This window comes from Anas platyrhynchos, chromosome 7, assembly GCF_047663525.1.
Source record: "Anas platyrhynchos isolate ZD024472 breed Pekin duck chromosome 7, IASCAAS_PekinDuck_T2T, whole genome shotgun sequence".
NCBI classification, from domain to species: Eukaryota; Metazoa; Chordata; class Aves; order Anseriformes; family Anatidae; genus Anas; species Anas platyrhynchos.
In genome coordinates, this window is record NC_092593.1 from 8,217,973 (window position 1) to 8,237,927 (window position 19,955).

Consider the following 19,955-nt stretch of genomic DNA (forward strand, 5'->3'; position numbering starts at 1 on the left):
GTACAAGAGCAGGAACACCCTCCTTATGTTTATTTTCATGGCTCTTTTAGGCTATACCTAATTAATTAGGGTATTAACCAATTTCTGAAGGGGTTGGGTGAGGTTTACAGAACCTCTTACTGACGTGCCCAGGAGGGCTATCATATTAAAATCAAGCAACACCGTATTAGAGAATTCAATCCCCAAGTAGCTGCCTGAAAGTGAACTTTTGAAAACCAACGCTAAATATCTCGAGAGATTGTTTTAGGCAAACACAAGCCATTAACTACAATTAGTTCCTTTATTGAAATCCACAGTAAATGACAGTCAGCATTATAATTTCTGATAGAGTATGAGAAGCTACCAGAAATGCAACACCATGCAGTCAGTGGTTGAGAGAATGTCTCTTTCAATCCCCCAGCAGCACTGCCCACTCGTTATTGCAACTAGGATGGCCAGAAGGCTGCATGGAAAGGCCAAGATAGCATGAAGGGGGTGGACAGGTGTAGGATTTCTACTGAGAACTACAGTTAGGTTACATGTCAAATTGAACTCCTGTTAGATAGGTTCAATGGCTCCAAGTGGAAAAAAGTAGTCTATGGCAGTGCTATCAAAAATTGCCAAAGGTTGCTTAAATATAAACAAGCTTTAAGAAATTAGTTTGATAAAACTATTTGTTTTCACTGATCTATATATATGTATTTAATGTGCAGGACAGATTTATAAAATGAAGAGACATACAAACTTTGCTGCTATCAAACTGCTCATCTAGTGAAAGTGATAAGGTATTCTGGGTAAGCCTGAATGTCATTAAATATGATAAACATGGATGGGTTGTTTACGTTATCAGTTGAACTATCATACAGGTCCACGGTGTTGCCAGCACTTTTTGCTGCTGGAGTAACTGATCCTTTGTACCCTTGAGAATATTCTCCAACAAGTACTCGGGCCACGTACATGTACTTCTTTCCATCCACATCTGGTCTAGAATAGGCGTCGTGGGCAGAATAGCTGGCATGAACAGCAAAGTAAGTTCCATTTCCATAGTTTGCAGCTATAGTCGGAAAAATAAATTGTATTTCATTAATAACACTTACCCACCAAGAGATTCACAGGTTCTAATGATGGCAATAGGGAGATTTAACAAAACAAAACACTTTGCATGCAAGGCAGGACTACACATGAGTTATTCCTAGCCCTATTCAGGGAAATAAGCAGTTTTGAAATTCACATTACCGTGCATTCCAGCATAGCTCCGATTAAATCCAGTTCCGTTAATTAAGGGTAACGACTCCTTACTTGTCCCATGAAACAAAAGCTTCTCATTATCTCCATTGGTATTTTTGACAGCCATTTGATGCTTTTTTATTTGGTAGGTCTTCCACAAACATGGGTTCTGTATCCTTTCAATCTGCAAAGTTTGAAAATAAGACGTTTTGAAAATAAGACATTTATTTTTTTTAGCTTGTCATCATAAAAAGCATCAATGTATCAACGATTCAGTGTTCCAAGATTCTACTCCTAGCTACAGCACATGTAAGCTACGTTATAAAATAATTTAGGCACATCACTCCAGATTTCAGCACAACAGACAGCAGAACCCAACCCAAAATGCAACAGGGAAATAATATGGGATAGTTTTGTGTATGACCCAGAAACTTGCAACACACCTACCTGCCAAGCACATATGGGTCAAAGCAGAAAATGCTCTGCTCTACTATAGCAAAAGTGATCTAATGAAACTTTAGAAGCAATTGCTTAAGACTCTCTCCAAATACTTTAACTTGATGCAACATCAAATTGATGCTGATTAAAGTTGGTAAAACAAATTGTATTACTGCCACTAATTTCTTATTCTTTGGGGAAATGTCCCGAATAACCTCTTGTGCAACTTTACTGCTGAGTAGTAGATGCCTATGTAAGTGACACATATACAGATGTATGTAAGTGACACTTATATACAGATGTATGTAATTAGGAGTAGCTAATGCTTGAAGCTAACAGTTTGACTGCAGAAAATTCACTGGATACCAACATAATGTCAAAACTGGCTTCATATAATCAAGCCAGCTCAAGTCAGGGTTACCCTCTTGAGGATTAACACACTGGCAACCAGTCTGGCGCATGCTCCTATGCTACCAGAAGCAAACAGTCAGTAGTGCTGAAACAGGAAGATTTTAGGAAGAGTATTTGTATAGACCTAAGCAGTAACAGCTTTCATTAACAAATTGCTTTTCACTTGTTTCTGGAGAGGGAATCCCCTCTGCTTGCTGAGTTTTGACACTTGAATAAGCAGAAGAGTGAAATGCATAATATCTACATGACCAAAGACCATACACACTTCCATTAAAATCACCCTACCTGACATGTTTTCAAGCACCATAAGTCTTGGTGTCAAAAGCAGCAGCTTCTTGAGAGTGGAGATATTTTGCAACAGGCTTGAAGGTCATAAACATCACATTCAATACCTGTGCAGGTATTTTTTTTGTGCATTCTCTTCAGACAATTAATTAAAAACATATTTTAAGTCAATTAGGAAAGCAGATGAAACTGTGCCTGTTTCTTTTTCCATAGAATTTCGTCCCACAAGTCCTAACAGAATTTATTTTTCCACTGTTTACTAGTCACTATTCATGAGTTGTTATCAAAGTATTTATGCTTAGAAATTATGACATGCTTTTACCTTTTCAATTTTTAGATGCTGACTGGTCTTCATAAACCTTTCTGCCACCTCTTTGTATTCCTTTGTTTCTGGTTTTAGTTCCACTACCCTGACTTGCAGGTTTTGCATATCATCCCACGTTTCAGGGAGCACTGTGGTTTCTTGATCTGCAGGAGAAACACAATCAATTACCCAAATCCCCTACTTAATGAGAAATATGCTCTGCTACAACCCCTTCTGAAAACTTGTACACCTAGCTTATCACTAGTGCCTGTTGGCTTTTGTCACCCAAGAATATTTCTTTTAAAACCAACCAAAGGAGTGGGACGTTTCAGTTCCCAGGCTGTCATTGCATTGGCAGTTGATGTGCCCAAATAGGTAGCTCCTAGATGAACCTGTTCTCCTTCACAACTGAAGAGGAACCATTTGCAGTACACCTTTTGCCAGTAGCCTTCCATGCAAAACAAGTTTTCAAGGACATGGATCAAATTCAAAAATACGGAGTACTTAAAGGGTTTGGGAATGGGCACAACACATCAATCCATTCTTTAGTTGCTTTCTGCCCACATTAGGAAGGAAACAGGTACTGTTAATTCTCAACTAGGAACAAAGCATCTGAACAAGGGAGATTTTAAGTTAAAAACTCCAAGAAAATACTGTCTGTAAGGCAGAATTCTTCCCCTCTCTCATTTCATGAGAGGCCTGGTACTGAGCTCTGTTGTCAAACACTAACATTGATGCATACGCTAAGAACATCCTGCACATTAGGTTCCATCAAATGAAGAGGGCTTTATCCTTTCAAGAGTGACAATTTTTGGTAATAAAACAAAAATAAATAGATATTTGAAAGAACATGCAGGCTGAATTATTAAGGCACTGGGAATTGGATGGCTACTTAAACCTGTCAACTTTCATTTTCCAGTGTTGAATGGAAAATAAATTGTTCCTGTCAAGATTAAAAATGTGCCCCTGGAAAACTGAGTGACAGCAGGATGAACCTCTGAAGATATTAACTGTATTTTTAACAGTTTTAAATATCTGCATGATTCTTTTATTTTTGTTTCCCACTATTTCCTATCTACATTCTCCAGAAATTGACCCGCACAAAGCTCCTAGCAGTATTTCACATATTCTTATTTCTTACTAGGCTAGACGCAACCTGGTTTCATGTTTGAGTATCAACCTGTCAATCTGCTTTTACTTACCTTCAGATTTATCAATACGTATAATGGATTTACGTTGTCCTTGGTCATCAATAGCATATTTATCAGCTATGTTCACTATGTATTTTTTGTTTTGAATCGTGACTGAAATCTGTTTCTTCTTTGCTTCCAAAGCATTTTCCAAGTGCATATTTGTCAGCCTGTCAAATGGCACATAGGAATCTTTTTCTAAGTATTTCCACTCAATTAAGTTTTTTAAAAGTTCTGCTTTGACCTCTTCATATTTAGCAGCTTCTACCCTGTGGATCATGTTTTGGATACTTGAATAAGCAGACCAGACGTCTGTACTAACTCCTGAAATTTTAATGATGTTGTTTGTCAATGAAAGAGCAATATTTAGACTTTCCTGTAGCTCAAATAGTTCCTCATGCTCTGCTTCACCAAAATCCAAGATAGAGTCATTTTTGATTTCTCTGTGAAACTGTTCCTTTAAAATTGCACTTTTCAACCAGGCTTCTGTTTCTTCCACCTGTTTTTTGTTTTCACCACAAATCTGAACAACAGCCTGATCAATTTTCTTTTCCAAAACTGCTTTGCGATTTCGCTTTGGGGACTCTTTCTCAGAGCTCAGGAGTGCTACAATGAAATACACAAACACTGTAATTAGTACCAGCTGGGAATGGTAAACATTAAAGACTGATCTATAACCTCTATTTAGGAGCGACATCTACTTACATGTTAACCTGGAAAGGAACGATTTGGATTTAGTTTTACCAGGACTTCCTCTTTTCTTCATGCTTGTATGGAACACACTCAGCAGATGTGGCTGAAAGATGACAACTTTAATAGTTTTCACAGATGGAGTGGTGTTACTCTTTGCAAAGTCAATTATTGCATTCATCATCTGATCAGCTGCTACATCTGGAAGACAGCCTGCCTGACCTGGAACAAGTTATAAATATTTTGCCTTTAAAAACAATTAATAACTTACAGCAGACTAAAAGATCTTTAAAAGAAGAGTTATGTTCATACCCACAATCATTTATATCACAAATGACTCACAAGTAACTTTGGACTGGCAATTTAAAAAAGGTTTCAGTCTATCAGGAAGAGGAAGTTCAAGACCATCTTTCCAGCAAGGGAAAAAATGGAATTTTACTACTATTGACATGGCAAGTGATAAGGTTATGATGCAGATTATGTGGCTTGGCTAACTGAAAGGCCAGAGGGCCAGCAGGCAACTCTTTGCTCCAATAACAGGTCTATTTTCATTCATGCAGGAGGTCCACTCATGCATGAGTCCCTACAGTAAAAGAATGCAGAATGTGGATTTTTACCGAACTAACTGAAAACAACATGAAACAAAAAAGGATAATCTGCCTTTTTTGATAGGTTCACATTCCATCTGTATCAGTCCCACTTTTGCATCAGCTAGAAGGAATTCTATCGTCTATGGGTTTCACCAATGGAGAACCAGTTCCCTGGATGTTCTCTGATGAGCTGCCCACACATATCAGGCTGCTGTGACAAATATTTATGGCTCTCCATAAAAGGATGGACGTACCTTTGAACCCCTGTTAGCAAGGGATAAGCTAAGGAAGCATCAGCTCTAGTTTTCATGTATGAGCAGACTGCAGAGTGAAGCTTTAAGAGTTCATAACATTCCAGTGACAGTTTTAATGTCTGAATGCTCTCGTTCTTGGCTTTTTGTTTTTAAAAACAAACAACAACCCTTCCAGACAAATCAAACTCATTGCTTGAGTCATGAGATCAACAGAATCGCACGCACTGAACCTGTTCGAAAAGGGAGACACAAACCTGTTCCAATCGCTGGGAAGGTGACAGAGGCATACTGCTGGAGTTCACACTCCCGAAGCACTTTGGAGACTGACACCTTGATGTTATCTTGGCTAACAACATGAATAATTTTTTTGCATGGCAGGCCTCCTGCTTGGGTGGTTATATAACCATCGTTAGGTTGCAAGGCTGAAACAAGGAGGAGAAAGGAAACAATCAACAATTATCTACAATGTAGATGTGTACCAATCCTCATTAGGAGAAAATAAATGATGACAAAGCCCCAGAATAAGCTTCAAGTCTCCTTCCACACATGATCAAGCCCCCTCGCTTTATTTTTACTTTCTAGGATTCGCTTTATATTTAAGAAACGCTTGCCTTGTTAGGCAAATAAGTTTCGTGTGCCTTTATTTGTCAAACCTGCTCTGCAGATGCGAAGGTATTCACACAGACTAGGTATTATACTCAGTATTTACACAAAGGAGCATGCCACCTACCTTCAGGCTGCCTAGCCTGAATTGTCTGCACAACAGGGATTTAACTCCCATCTCAAACCAGGCTTTCAAACCACATAATTTTTCATCCTTACTCCCCATTCACCGGGTTCGCCATTCACTAGCTGAATTTGGTCTACAAATAAATGCCCCTTCTGAGGCAAGAATCCTAATTCACTATTTTTCCCTCTTGGTCACACAGAGGATATGGCAGTGGGTTGCTAGTGAAGACAACAGTAAACATTTATTTTCTCACTCAGGGAAGAGGAAAGAAGCTGCAGGTAGAGAGTTGCTCCCAGTGAGGTATGACTCCCTCTATCAGCAATTCTGCCAGCATCATCCCCTGCTCATGGCTCTGCTCTCTGTAGGCTAGATTTGCCTACGTCACTCAAAGCTTTACTGGAATAAGAGGAGGTGACAATAGATCTAGTTCTTTACTAATGCTTTCCAACAAACTCTCTGCCATGCTTGAACCCCTTCAGAAAGGTCAGAAACATTGCACCATACCTAGTTGAGCACATTCGTCTTCAACCGTTTTCCCAGCACCTTCCAGAATTGCTTTAGAAACACCTTAAATGAGAAGAGGCAAGTGATTCTTCTGTTACTCCTGTTAAAGCCCTATCTAAGGCAGAACTGGGTACCACTTACTCTCTCATTTCTGGTAACAGTGCAGGTTATAACTGAGAAGCATTTTTGTCTAAAAGTTAGGCTTATGCTTTTCAATTCAAAATGTCTAGAGCACCAAAAAGCTTCACTGTGATCAAAACCTCAGTGAGGTTAGTCTTCCTTAGTGCAAGAGATATTCCATAAAAAGATTCTATTGAAATTCTAACGTTATTAGTTTCAATTTCCTGCAAGTCTTTATCATGTTATCCTGTAGCACAGGACAACAAAGTTTCAGACACTTCCTAATAGGACTTTTGGACCCTAAGAAGCAAAACTGAAACCACACTGTGAAACAAGAGGTTTTGAAACATTGACAAAATAAATAAATAAAAAGAAACCACGCTCCCTGCTCTCCTTATTCAGCCCTTCCAACCACAAGTACTGTTTCCACGTGTGATACCTGCTTTGAGGCTGAAACTTTGGTTTGTTATGTTTACAATGACGTCTCCCTTTTCCTTGGTAATATCACCAGCAGCCACCTGGAACACGATGGAGCCAATTGTCATTTCATATACATCCTGTGCTGGGGTTGAAATGGGACCAAAGAAAGCTGCAGAAAAGAGATACAGACACTGAGCAGAAGCGAGCAACAAGGTAAAAGATAGGGGACTTGTTCATGGGTACAATCCCTACAGACCACAGTTTGGCTCTCTGGAATATTCAAGAGCAAAATAAATAAATGAAACAAGCCACCATGGACACAATTTCTTTAAAAACAAACAAACAAAAACAAACAAACAAACAAACATTACCTGTGCCTTGACTAGTCTCATCTGGAGCAGTCTTGTCTACACCATTCCCGTATCGGTTCTCATATTCGTTTGAAAATTCCTAGAGAAGGAAATTACGATCAACTGCTGTAGAAGTTTAAGTTACACAGTAGAAACAAGGGCTTGAAAAGTAAAGTTAAAGAGACATGTAGAAAGAACTTAATGCAAATTACTTCATATCATCTGCCACAATGCTAATGGCAAGTCTGGACACACTGTTGCTCTCAGAGAGCACAGTTATTCTGCGTGAGCAACAGACAGAATTGATAGACAACTAAGTCAAAGCAATACATCAACAAATATCATCCTTACATTGAGGGACTAATTTACACTCTAACTCAAGTCCTGCAGCTAATTCCATTCTTCTCTGTGCACAATAGCTCAGGCTTTGGCACAGTAGCCTTGAAGTTCAGCCTTTGAAAAAGCGTTAGATACTGCACTAAGTGGCAGAACTCATCAGATACCAAAACATATACTTGGATGTTACCACACAGTGTGACTGCTCTCTTCTGAAAGACTGATGTGTTAAATGGGCAACTTGAGCACAGACATCAAAAATCTATACTAACGTGATACTGGAGAAAGAGGGATGCAGAACACTCTTATGTTTTCTACCAGAGAAGTTTACCTGCATACAGTCCTAGCATAATTATTCTTCCTGAAAGACATTAGTTAAACCCACAGAAATCACTCCTTTTTCCCCCCAGAGTGAAGACATCTATGCAGAAGCTGCAGCAAATTTGCCTGTAGGTGAGCCCTATGTGACTTCACAAGATAAAGAGTAATTACTCTTTCATCTGTATTACTGCCAAGGAATGGAAAAGGACAGCAAACAAGCAGGGCTGTTCAGGACAAGCAGGTGACTATCAGGAGAAGCACCATGAGAAGAACTTTCACTACAGGGTAGAGAGACCGTCAGCAAACTGTGCTCTTCTTTATTCTGTGAGTATGAGAACAAGCAGCCTGAAGATTCTTTGGAGAACATCAGATAGCCACGTGTCGTGAGACAGACCCAAATAAAACAGAATGTAATAGAGAGAGAAAAACATGGTAACTCACCTGAATATTTTCTTTGTCTTTTGGATGCAACAGAAAGTGAACCTCCTTAAGAGAATTTACTTTTTTTCTATTACTGAATTCAAACACTTTGTCAAACAGCAATTTAGCAACAACAGACCTTGGGAATCCCAAGTTCCCTGTCCCAATTGCTGGGAAAGTAATTGACTTTAAATACAGTTCCTCAGCAGTCTGCAGGCATTCTGTGATGATGTTGCCCAAGACCTGCAAAGCACAATTAGTTTTTTCAGTTACTGAAAGACTTTTTTTCCAGAATATGCAATTTAGCACTTTACCTTTTTGCTATCTCTTGGTATTAAACTGCAGTGATTATATACATCAAAAGGAGTGTATTAGACAACAATGGATAAGCTACACAGCTAGAAAAAAAGTATAACCCAAACTCACTCATCTCCCTCATTTCAAAGGAGAGGTTGCATTAAATCCACTACAAAGCCCAGTCAAATTAAGAGTTTCGGCAAATAAAGACTCTTATACCTTCTTTGGAGATACAGTTTTCTGTGACCATCCAGGTGCGACAGCGTGAAATACGAATTTGCAATCTAGATTGCAACCTTTTGTTGTGAACACAGATCCATCATCAGCTGTTTTTTGTAGGCCCTCTTCATGTAAGTGCTCCTGAAGCACTGTCCCTGCCTTGCTTAGCAAAGCTTTGCCAAGTGGCCCGTTATTAAGCTGTAGATCTTTGGCAACAGTGACAACGACAGCATCCGTCTGAAAGACACACAAGCAAAATCTCCAGCTCTTAAGAGTCAAGTTAAAAAGTTGTACGTTGATTAATTAAACACAGCCTGCCTGCTGATTTACAAGGAAAAGTTTTGGGGCAGCAATTGGAATGAACAAAGCTTTGGAATAAAACAGAAGAGTTGTGCTCAGTTCTGATCCCATGAGCGTGCCTGAAACAGTGTAACAGATGAGTTAACAGTGAAATTTGTTTAAACTGGACAAGGAAAAATTAGAATCAGTAGACCAGGAATGCAGAACTCTACCTCCATTCGAAAGACATTCATGCAGGTTTAGTCCCTAAGAGACTCACAGACCAGAAGACTACATTCAAGTTGCCCTCCTCCCAGCATCACAGAGGTAACGCAGGACAAAGCTCCAGCTCAGCCCCTGTGTCTGCTGAGCCTGGAGCACAGCTGACATGCCTGGTCAGTGCAAAGAAGGAGAAGCTGAGAAAGAACAAGACTGGGGGAAATGTAAGGAAAAAGACAAGTGAGAAAAGCACTCATTTAGAAGGGAGAGAAATAGAAAAGGCATCGTGTCAAGCACTGTATTCAGCTCTTCTGGAAAAGACCTCTCTATGCATTTTAAAATATTTATTCTGCTCTGGACAACTGGAGGAGCTGTATGCACAAGCTGTGGGACGCATCTGCTCCTGAAAGGATCAGCTGACCGCTGCAGAGAGGATTCTGTATCTGTATTTTGATGGCAGTAGAGTAGCTCCCAGGCCACTTAACAGCACGTCAATGCTGGAAGTAACTGAATGAATAGCAAAGCTGGTTCTTCACGGGGAAAAAGCAGCCATACACAGCACACCAGCCTTCACCAGTGACATAGTGGGCAGCAGTTCCCCAGATCAATATCCTACAGACACCGGGCAAGCCTGGCTGGCTCTGGGCAGAGGGCTCAGTACAGGCACAGGATGAGATGTGCCTGGCTGCGCTGCCTCGGGGACACGATGGATCCAATGGATCTGAGAGCAGCCAAGCCACTTGGCAGGGCATTTGTGTTAACCAGCATTGAGCACCCCGCTTTGTTTCTGTGCGAGCACCATCTTTTTACTGCAATTTTTTTTGTTTGTTTTTGTTTTATTCTCCCCTCCCTCCCATATTTTAAAATGTGCTTTACTTCAAGCTGGACAAACAGCCTACTACTTAAAATACTTACTGTAGCATCTTCAATGCTTCCTTTTTCCAGCTTGATGTTAAGCCCCTCCTCAGTTGTTACCGATGAGAAGCTTGTGCTGGTCTGAGCTTTCCTTTTGGTAGGCTGACGAACTACCTTGGTCTCACGGAATGATCTGGAAGAAGGTTCAGAATACAAAAACGCTTTTCTCAGTGCCTCGGTGAAAGCCTGAACCTTATCCGCTGTGACATCCACAAGATGAATCTCCTTCAAGCTGTTTTCCCCCCTGAATTCTTCCAAGGTTTCCTTGATGGATGACACGATTGTCTCTGCACACTTCTGCAGCGGGAAGCCGAAGATCCCTCCGCTTACAGAAGGGAAAGCTATAGAACGATGGTTGTACGTTTCAGCTAGTCGTAGGCTCTTTTTAACTGCCTCTTTCAGCAAATACACACACTTTCCTGCTTCATCCCCTTTCCACCGGGGCCCAACAGCATGAATGATGCTTTTGCAGGGGAGTTTCCCAGCACCTGTGATAACCGCAGAGCCGGGCTGCAGTCGGCCGTAACTCTTCACCAGCTCATCACACCTCATTTGCAGCTCTGGACCAGCCGCTTGTAACAGCGCCTCAGCAAGGCCACCGATGTGTTTCAGGTCCTCGTTTGATGCGTTCACCACAACATCAACATGATGAGTGCACAGGTTAGCTTGGTAAACCCCTATTGAAACTCCACGCATGGTCACCTGCATAAGGGGCTTGCCTACGTTACTGTGTCCTTGCTGTTCTTCCAGCTGTTCTTCTGGCTCTTCTTCCAGCTTGATTAGACAGTTAAAATCTTGCTTCGAACAGGCAACAAAGAAGTGTTCTCTTTCTCTGAAATACGACTTGGCTCCTGGCTCGTTAATTACCACACGCTTATAATGCAGGCTGGACAGGATTTGCTCAACTACGGTGGCTCCCTTCTGCACTTCTCTTCTTGACCCACTCAAGGATATAACTCTGCGTTTTCCCTGCATGCCAAAGTCCACTTTCACACCTTTATTCTTTAAGTCATCCCGAACAGAGGTCTTCTCTTTCTCAAAGTACATTATGACTACGGTGGGCTTCCCTCCGATGACCTTTTCTATTTGTGTGTTTTCATCTATGAAGTCAAAGAGTTCCTCAAAGGCTTTTCCTACTGCTTGAGAACAACCAGCAACAATGATCTCACTCCCTATCTGAGTGACCACTACAGCTTCATTGGAGTAGTTCTGCTGGGTGAGCATTTTCCATTCCTTCTTCTCAAGGACTGACTCATCCTCCAAAGCAATGCTTTTATAGTCCAGTTCCTTTTTCATTTCTTCCTCTGCTTTTAAGAGAGTTTCAGCACCATTCCCTTTCAAGATGACAGCATCTGTGCCAAGCTCATAAAAGGCACTAATTTGTTTTGACATGAACAGGCTCTGTGACAGGATTTCATTATCAACACTTTGTAAAAACTGGAAAATGTAAGGATGGATACTAATGGTTTTCTTTGCTATGTTGTGCATGTTAAACAGTATTTCCCCTTTGACTTTATAAACTTCCTCGGGCACTCCACACAGGTTAATTATCTTCTGCGTACTATCGTAAGTTACCTGCAGAGCTGGAAATTCCATGTGAATTTTTTCTTCAAGACCAGTACTCTGTAAAACTGCAAAATCCCCTGGATTTATCACCACTATGTCTTCAGTTCTTTGCTTTTGTCGTTCGATTTCTCTGGTGGTTTTTTCTATGAGAAACTTCAGTTCCTGTTCAACATCCTTTAGAACATCTTTGTCACCTACTACGACAAGGATATCCTTGGAAATACTTGGGATTAACAAAAGTTCATCGTGGACAAAGCTTTTTTTAATGGCTTCCCACACCTCTGCACTTACTTGGTATTTAATGGCTACATACTTTGATATGCTATGTGAAAACGCTGTGGAAACCGTTTCATTCCATGTCCTGATCAGTCGAGCCACTGATCTCTTTGGTTCAGACAAAGCAGCTGAAGACAACTTCAAGATAACTTCTGGTTCTGCACAACTGGGTTTAGGCCATGTTATCTCACAGTTACAATTTGCCAGTTTGGAACTTATCGCCTCAGTTAGGCCATTTTTTCTCCATAAGAACTGACAGATGTAGGGATCCAGTGGCACTGAAATTGGATCTGGCATCTTTATTGGTGGCCCTTCCTTTCCATATAGAGCTGTTCCCAGTGACACGTAGTAAGGATAGACAGAGATGGGTGTTTTGTTGAGTAAATGCTGCTTTTCCAAGACATTGTTTACATCTAAAACAAGCAAAACAGACAAAAAAATAACATTGGTACCTAAAACCAAGGATCTTTGAAAAATAGTAAAGAAACAGATAAAAAAAAGTTTAATATGTATTAATGTTTATGCATAAGAAGAGTCTTACATGAGTTTTCCTACCTTCCCAGATAAAAATAATTCCAAATTATTGAAGAGTTACTAGTGTTAAATGCCAAAAACTAAACTAGGGAGAGCCAGTTAAGAACCAACACTGTCCATCTCCAGGAGGAAACAAATATAGCACGAGGCTGTTTTTGTCCCCATCTCTGTTATGCTCTACTCAAAGTGGCTAACTCAATAGTTTTCTGGGCTATTACTCAGCAGTATCAAATCACAGATAGTTTTTGGGGGGGAAATATGGAGAAGCTATCTTCTTTTCTTCCACTTCCCTTAGCTCTCCTCTTCTCTGCAGCTCCTCCACCTATCCCTTTCTCCACCTTTCAAAGAAGCTTGTAACTTGTTGTCTAGCCAAAAAAATGTCCAATACATTGTCCTCAGATGAGGCAGACTGCCATTGGGCAGCTAGTGATGAAGGCTCTGCACTGTGTGGGCTGTGCTTTCCCAAAATGAATTTAAAATGTAACCTGAACTCTGTAAGGGGAGAGATCTGGATGAAAAACAAACTGCATAAGAAGAGTTCTATACATCACGCCCAGCTGGTCCAAAACTTTAGTCTGTACTTCTGGTTGGCAGAGATCTGCTTACAAAGCAGCAGATGCGGGCAAAGTCGCTATTTCTTCAGCAAATCCGCATTTTGATTGCTAAGTGAGAGGACTACAAGAAATAAGGTTTTTGCATTTCTGCATTACCTTTATGATCGCTGAACGTAATGACAGCTGCTCCTTCGTCGTGCAGTTGCTGAACATCCACCACTTGTGCACCTCCATTCTTTTTGCTTTCAAAGTAGATACTTATGTAGTCACTGGGTGTGTTAGGGGGTATATTTTCTGCCCTAACACTTTTTGTTAACTCAAGGCAACGTGCAGTAATATTTTGTTTCTTTACTCTTTGGTTTTGGTTTAGCTTCTTAACAATTTCCTCTGTATCTGGAAAGAGAAGAGAGGAAAGAAACAAGATCAAACCCGTAGCTCATTCTCTGCTCTGATGTGAGCAGACTATCACTGTATGCACTGGCCACAGCACTGAATTATGAAGCATCTGTCAAAACGGTGGTGCCCACAAAGCTAACTTGCTTGCACACACTCAGCTTCTGTCACCTATTCCTCACCAGAAGGTTGATCACAACTGAGGTACAATGACTGCAGACAGAATTCATCGTTATTTTTCCTAGTGAGTAGCACCTGGTCTCTTTAACCCCAAAAGAAAATAAGATCAGGTTCATTTATACACAATTAATCAGACAGAAGTCAAAACTGAAAGAATCCAAATTTAAACTCTTACGATAAATACATCCTATTATTTTGGCCCTTCTCCACCCTGATATCACCATGGTAAGAGACAAACAAGTCACTTTTAGGTGTGCGTTTGCCTGACAGACCGTTATTTTAATGATCTACTTATTCCCTCCAGGCTACACCAGAAATCTGAGACCAGACCACAACGAGAGGCGAATTCTATCCAACTTCTACAGTAGAAAACTCCATGCCTTGTCAAAACTTAAAAGCTTATTTGGTTTAATTACACCATTGACTAATCCCTTCACAACTTTAAGATTTCTGAGCAACTTCATTCTTATATATTACCAGTACTACAACTGCTCCCACGAGCTTGATTTAAACTGGCATGTAACTTCTTTTCATCATGTTCTGCCTTCTAAAGAGACTTCCAGCTTTTCCTCCACAGATGAAACAGTTCTCTCTTCTTTCCTGTCCCCCCTCCTCAGCCAAACTCAGGGTGATTTCACATGCGCTTAAGTGTGCTGAAGCACAGCAGCACTGACAGAAGGCTGCAGCCAGTTTCCTGCTGTCAGTTTAATTCATTTCCCCAGGAAATGAAGCTTTGTTTTCTCAACATCATCAGTTATGGCACTGGCTTACACCCCTTGCTGTTGCCCCTGTCCTGGGATGGGATTTGTTAACGGTGTCACCCAGAAATCTTGGCAGGGACCAGTCCATGCAGCCCAGTATCCTGTCTCCTGCAACAGCCACAGCAGGTATCTCAACAGCTGTAAGATGCTGCTGCTTCCTTAATCCTCAACCAACCTCCAACTATTTCTTAGCACAGAAATTTCCCAAGCATGATGCAGTCTATTTAATTACCACAAAAGGGTCTGTTCTAAGCAGTTGTTTGATCTGCCCTTAAACCCATGCAAACTTATTACACGTAGCACCTTTTGGCAAGCAGAACCTTTACCATTGATCTATTTTAAGACACACCATATCATTTTGTTGCTTTCATATAGTTTATTTTTAGCCCTACCCTTTCTGTTCACTCTCCTCATTTACATAGGCCTTTATACCTTACAGATAAAGGGTATCATTGACATTCCTAGAGCCACTACTCATTTAAAATGACGCAGGATCAGATTTTTTCTCAAGCCAATGATAAAATATTCTTCATTTCCCACTTAGTCTCCCTCCCACAAACAGAAAAGTAGCTCATGATAGAAATCTGCAACCCAGACTTCTCCTTACCTGTACTTCCAGTAAAAGCAACTACAGCAGCCTTTATTTCAGGTATCATTTCCACACTGAAGTGCCCATCTTCCTCTGACAATCCACTGATGTTCTCTACCAGCATAATTAACATATAATCTTTTGTTGTCTCCTGCACATTTTCAAGCACAACTAAGGGGGAATGCAGGGGTGCTTCAGAGTTTCCCACTTGGAACGGCTCCTGGGTAGTCTCCACTTGCCAAGGCTTCACGGACAGATTGATCTTCTTCACTGAGTGATGTTCCCTTTGCAAGACTTCTTGGGCATCTAGTTCCACATGGAAACAAACAAGAAAGATGTGATTTTCATCTCCCTCCTTTCTCCCGAGAGCAGATAATACTGTAAAGCTATACTCTCAAGTGTGGCCAGCCATATTTTCCTCATATGAAGAAAATAAAAAAGAAGAAACAGATATAAGGCCAAAAAAAAAAAAAAAAGAAAGAGGGGGGGGATAATTTTTGAGCACTACTTCCTTTCTACTACTGTCCTCAAGTGCAAAAAACCTGTTTTCTAGATATCTGTTTTAGATATAATAGCAAATAAAGAAAGGGGTTTTCATCCTGCTCATCTGTGCATTTAACAGATATGACTATTGTTTCTGCAGAAACAGTTTCATCTTTTTGTACACGTCCTTCACTTGCTAACAAGTAGTCAACACTACTTTAGCCTGGAGCAAAACACAGGAAAACTACAAATAAACTGAGGCTACTTTATTTTTTTTTTATTTTTTTACTTTTAAAAACAGAGGCGAGCATTCACCTCTGTCTTACAAATACCTGGAATTTACTGCCTCTTTTCTTCACAGTCTCCCAAACCCTGGCAACTGAAATTAGTAAGTAAATACTTTTTCTTTTCTTTCTTACGATCTGCAGTTAACTTATGCACTATGCTTTATCCTGTCTCCTGAGCAAGAACTAAAGCTGACTTGTTCTGCAGTTCTCCTGACATGAGCTTTCCTGTATTATTCTCTGTAAGCCTTCATCAAGCATTTGGGACAGGTCTAGAGAACCACTTCTTTCCTTGTAATAATCATTACAAACACTGCCAGAACCCATATCTAAATTGGACAGGCAGGTACACCTACTGCTTTTACATCCTGTCACTCTCCAGAATAACACGACATTTCTATCATAGCAATGCCCACAAAGAAATCCACCACCAGCAGAGGTCTGTTTTTAAAAGGGAGCATTATTAATATAACAGCCATAAGATACAATAATACCTTCTTTATCATGAAAAGTGATGAAAATTAGCCGATCCTTTCTGACCAAGGACTTGATGGCCCCCCCACCAGACTTCTTTTTATTTTCAAAGTACATTTCCACAACTTCATCTTCTATTTCTTCCCCAGGGGCAGTGGTTACTACTATGACAGAATTCCTGGAGTCTGTTTCTGCTTCCAGATTCTCACGTGTTTCTAAAATGAAAGATCACACCCTGATGCCTTTAGGCAAAAATTAAGAGAACAAATAACCAGTAATTCAGTTTTGTTACACAACATCCTTTAAAGCCCAAACAAACCCAGCGTATCAGTACTGTGAGTTTTCCTACCAACATAGGAGGAGAAACGGCTTCCCTTCCCTGGGCAGCGACATCCTTACCCTGAAAGGGTCTTTCTGAGGAGCTGAACTTTCTGAGACACTCAGTGAAGTAGGAGAGTTTCTTAAAGAGACTTGAGTATATATATATATATATTTTTTTTTGATTTGTGTGAGTCCCTTTAGGAAGTCATCACCTTGGGAGAAGAAGATCTATGTATCTTTATCTTTTAGCCTAAGATAATGATTTCTACACTAGATTAGACAAACACCAGAAGCCATTGAGGTGACCGAGGCAGTGCTGCAGCGTAAAGGTCGATGAAAACCCCTGAGGTAAGAACACGCTGGTCTTTTGATAGGTGGCATCCTTACCTGTTTTCTCCTGCTGAAGGCGCACAGAAGCATCTTCATTCTTGTCAGTGGGAAGAGATGCGCAGGGCTCATTAACTAGAGATAAATAGAGATAAATGACAACACTCGGCTACGGTGCTGCTGAACGTGGGACCTGAAAGACCTCCCTCCTCTGGAGGGAAGTGCCTTAAAAACCCAGGCGCTTCGGTAATGTTTTCCTGCCTGCTGTTTGCTTTCAAACAGCAAGGGATGCAGCCAAAGGAGAAGACAGAGATAGCAACAGACATCAGTCCCTCACCCCCGCCCTGTGCATTGCCCAACAAAGGAGCACGTCCCGGAGATGGGGGTGAAGCCGAATAAACCCCATCCTGGAGGAGCTGATCTTTGCCAAAACTGCACCAGCCCCTTCCAGCTATGCCTGGCGAGGAGTTCCTGGTTCGTGGCAGCGCTTTGTAACCGAAAATCCCTTCCAAACGCCACACGAAGCACGGGGGGGCTCTTACCTCCTCCCGCAGTCCTCCTCGCTGGCTCCTCAGCCGGGCCGTGCTCCTGCAGGCGGAACGAGAGGTTAAGGGGGGGGAGGCAGCGGCTGCAGCCCCCCGTGTGTGTCCCCCTCGGTCCCTCCTCACCTGCAGCAGGTCCCCGTCCACCGGGGGCTCGGTGACGAGCAGCGACAGCCTCCCCCGAGCCCCGAGGTCCAGCTCATGGCCCGGCCGGTCGAGCACCCGCTGCCTCACTGCCAACACACAGCACACAGTGAGGGTGAGGGGGGGGCAGCCGCCATCGCGTCCCCACCGCCCCTCAGAGCAAACCCTCACCGTCGGGGTGGGCGAAGCAGACCAGGAGGTGGCCAGGGCCTCCCTGCAGCTCGCACTCGCCGCCTCCCGAGCGTTTGTGGCTCTGGAAATAGAGGAGCAGCTTCTTGCGCAGGGCGGCCGGCGGCTCGCCCTCTCCCCAGTCGCCGCGCACCAGCAGCGGGAAGGCGGCCGCCCGCGGCCCCGCCATGGCCGCCCCGCAGCCCCGTCCCGTCCCTCAGCCCCGCCGCTTTCGCTTTCATTTCCCCGGCGAGGAAAACGCCACCGAGCACGGCTCCGCCCCGCCACCGGGGCGAAGGGACGGGACGGGGCGGCCCTGAGGAGAAAGGCGGCTCCCGGCCCTTCCTCGCCGCCCGGAGGGGTGCGGGGAGCTCCAGAGCCGCTGCGATCGGTGGCTGAGCTTGCAGTGGCCATGGGGTACCGCAGCTCTTCCTCCTCCTGTGAAGTAAAATCCCCTGCTAACCCCATGCTAGGCAGCAGCCTCTACTCCTCCTGACCCACACACGACACCCACAGATTCACAGAATCATTAGGGTTGGAAGAGACCTCCAGGAGCCACCCCCTTACCACCAGTGTCACCCACTGAACCATGTCCCTAAGCACCACGTCCAACCTTTCCTTGAACACCCTGAGTGATAGTGACACCACCACCTCCCTGGGCAACCCGTCCCAACGCCTGGCTGCACTTTCTGAGAGGAAATGTCTCCTTGTTTCCAGACTGAACCTCCCCTGGCACAATTTGGGGCCATTTCCTCTAGTCCTACCACTAGTTACTTGTGAGAAGAGGCTGACCTCAGCTCCCCACGCCTTCCTTTCAGGCAGCTGTAGGAAGAAATAAAGTCTGCCCAGAGCCTCCTCTTCTCCAGACCAAACACCCCCAGCTCCCTCAGCTGCCCCTCAGAGGACTTGTGCTCCAGGCCCTTCCCCAGCTCCGTAGCCCTTCTCTGGACACACTCCAAAGCCTCGATGTCCTTCTTGTATTAAGGGGCCCAAAACTAAACACAGCACTCAAGCTGCGGCACCCAGTCACAGAGCATACAGTTAAAGGAAGCTTCTTGGTGTGTATTTGATTGTTGTGCCCAAATATGAGGCACTGAAACAGCGGGTAGGGAATAGAAACACGTTCCCCTAATGTCACTGAGGATACATCTAGGAAGTGGCTAAAAACCAAATGTCTTTAAATATGACAAACACAGATGGATGTCAGATACATATAGGTATTGTGAGACACACCGCCGAGCAGACCCCATGGGAATTCCCTTGTCTCTCAGTGGGCGAATAATCTTTTGTTTCCTATCATGCTGGTCTCTCAACAGGTAGCCTGGGTACATGCTCTCCTCCCTTGCCAGAGCCCAGGCAAAATATCTGACTAAATCAGACACATTTATTCCTCAGCTGCACAGGTATGATTCAAAGATAAAGGTCTTGTGCAGCTCTAATTACAGGATAAAGGCTTGGCAACTTTCCCTGACAGCTGGCAGGGCTCTTACTCCTCTGTTGGCTCTCAGCCCGTAACACTTTGCCATAGATAAAATGGAGGCAGGTGAATTTTCAGACAGGGGTATAACGCTGATGAAATGGCTTATTGGGCTCAAAAGTGAAAAGACTGTCCTAATGACAAAACCAAGGAGATTTGAACTTCACAGCTGGTTTCAGTGTGCAGATCCACATGAAAACATGGTCATTTAGAAGCAACTGGTATATTGGTATCTTAGGGCACAGAAAATGGAGAAAGCTTGCAACAGCATTAAATGTGAAACTAAATACAGTAAAACAAAACACAGTGGGAAAGTCATCTCAGCTCACATGGGAACCAAACTGTCCCCACTGCTAGGAAATCTGAAATTCATTGTGGTAAGGT

At 42.6% G+C, this 19,955-nt stretch overlaps 1 protein-coding gene across 2 annotated transcripts; it reads right to left on the minus strand.

The window, feature by feature from the left end:
• Nucleotides 1-266: 266 nt before the first annotated feature.
• LOC101789908 (protein mono-ADP-ribosyltransferase PARP14) lies at nt 267-18,343 on the minus strand. Of its 2 annotated transcripts, XM_038182268.2 has the most exons (19): nt 18,098-18,342; nt 17,909-18,015; nt 17,783-17,828; nt 17,301-17,375; nt 16,613-16,807; nt 15,370-15,657; nt 13,585-13,821; nt 10,499-12,753; nt 9,086-9,322; nt 8,591-8,812; nt 7,514-7,592; nt 7,162-7,311; nt 6,603-6,665; nt 5,623-5,790; nt 4,540-4,746; nt 3,847-4,440; nt 2,663-2,808; nt 1,216-1,390; nt 267-1,033 (listed from the first exon to the last, which is right to left on the minus strand). In XM_038182268.2, the coding sequence occupies exons 1-19, from the start codon at nt 18,282-18,284 to the stop codon at nt 744-746; spliced, it is 5,721 nt and encodes a 1,906-aa protein (XP_038038196.2). In that variant the 5' UTR covers nt 18,285-18,342; the 3' UTR covers nt 267-743. The 2 variants fall into 2 exon arrangements, with proteins under 2 accessions (XP_038038196.2, XP_038038197.2); XM_038182269.2 differs by lacking the exon at nt 16,613-16,807 and having other exon boundaries at nt 18,098-18,343.
• Nucleotides 18,344-19,955: the final 1,612 nt, after the last annotated feature.

Excerpts from the sequence above, each read along its gene's own strand:
- LOC101789908 (XM_038182268.2), bottom strand. The coding sequence starts at position 18,284 with ATGGCGGGGCCGCGGGCGGCCGCCTTCCCGCTGCTGGTGCGCGGCGAC. Across the intron at positions 2,809-3,846 it reads ACGTATTGATAAATCTGAAG|ATCAAGAAACCACAGTGCTC; the intron begins GTAAGTAAAAGC and ends TTTCTCCTGCAG. Across the intron at positions 1,391-2,662 it reads AGCATCTAAAAATTGAAAAG|ATTGAAAGGATACAGAACCC; the intron begins GTAAAAGCATGT and ends CAAACTTTGCAG.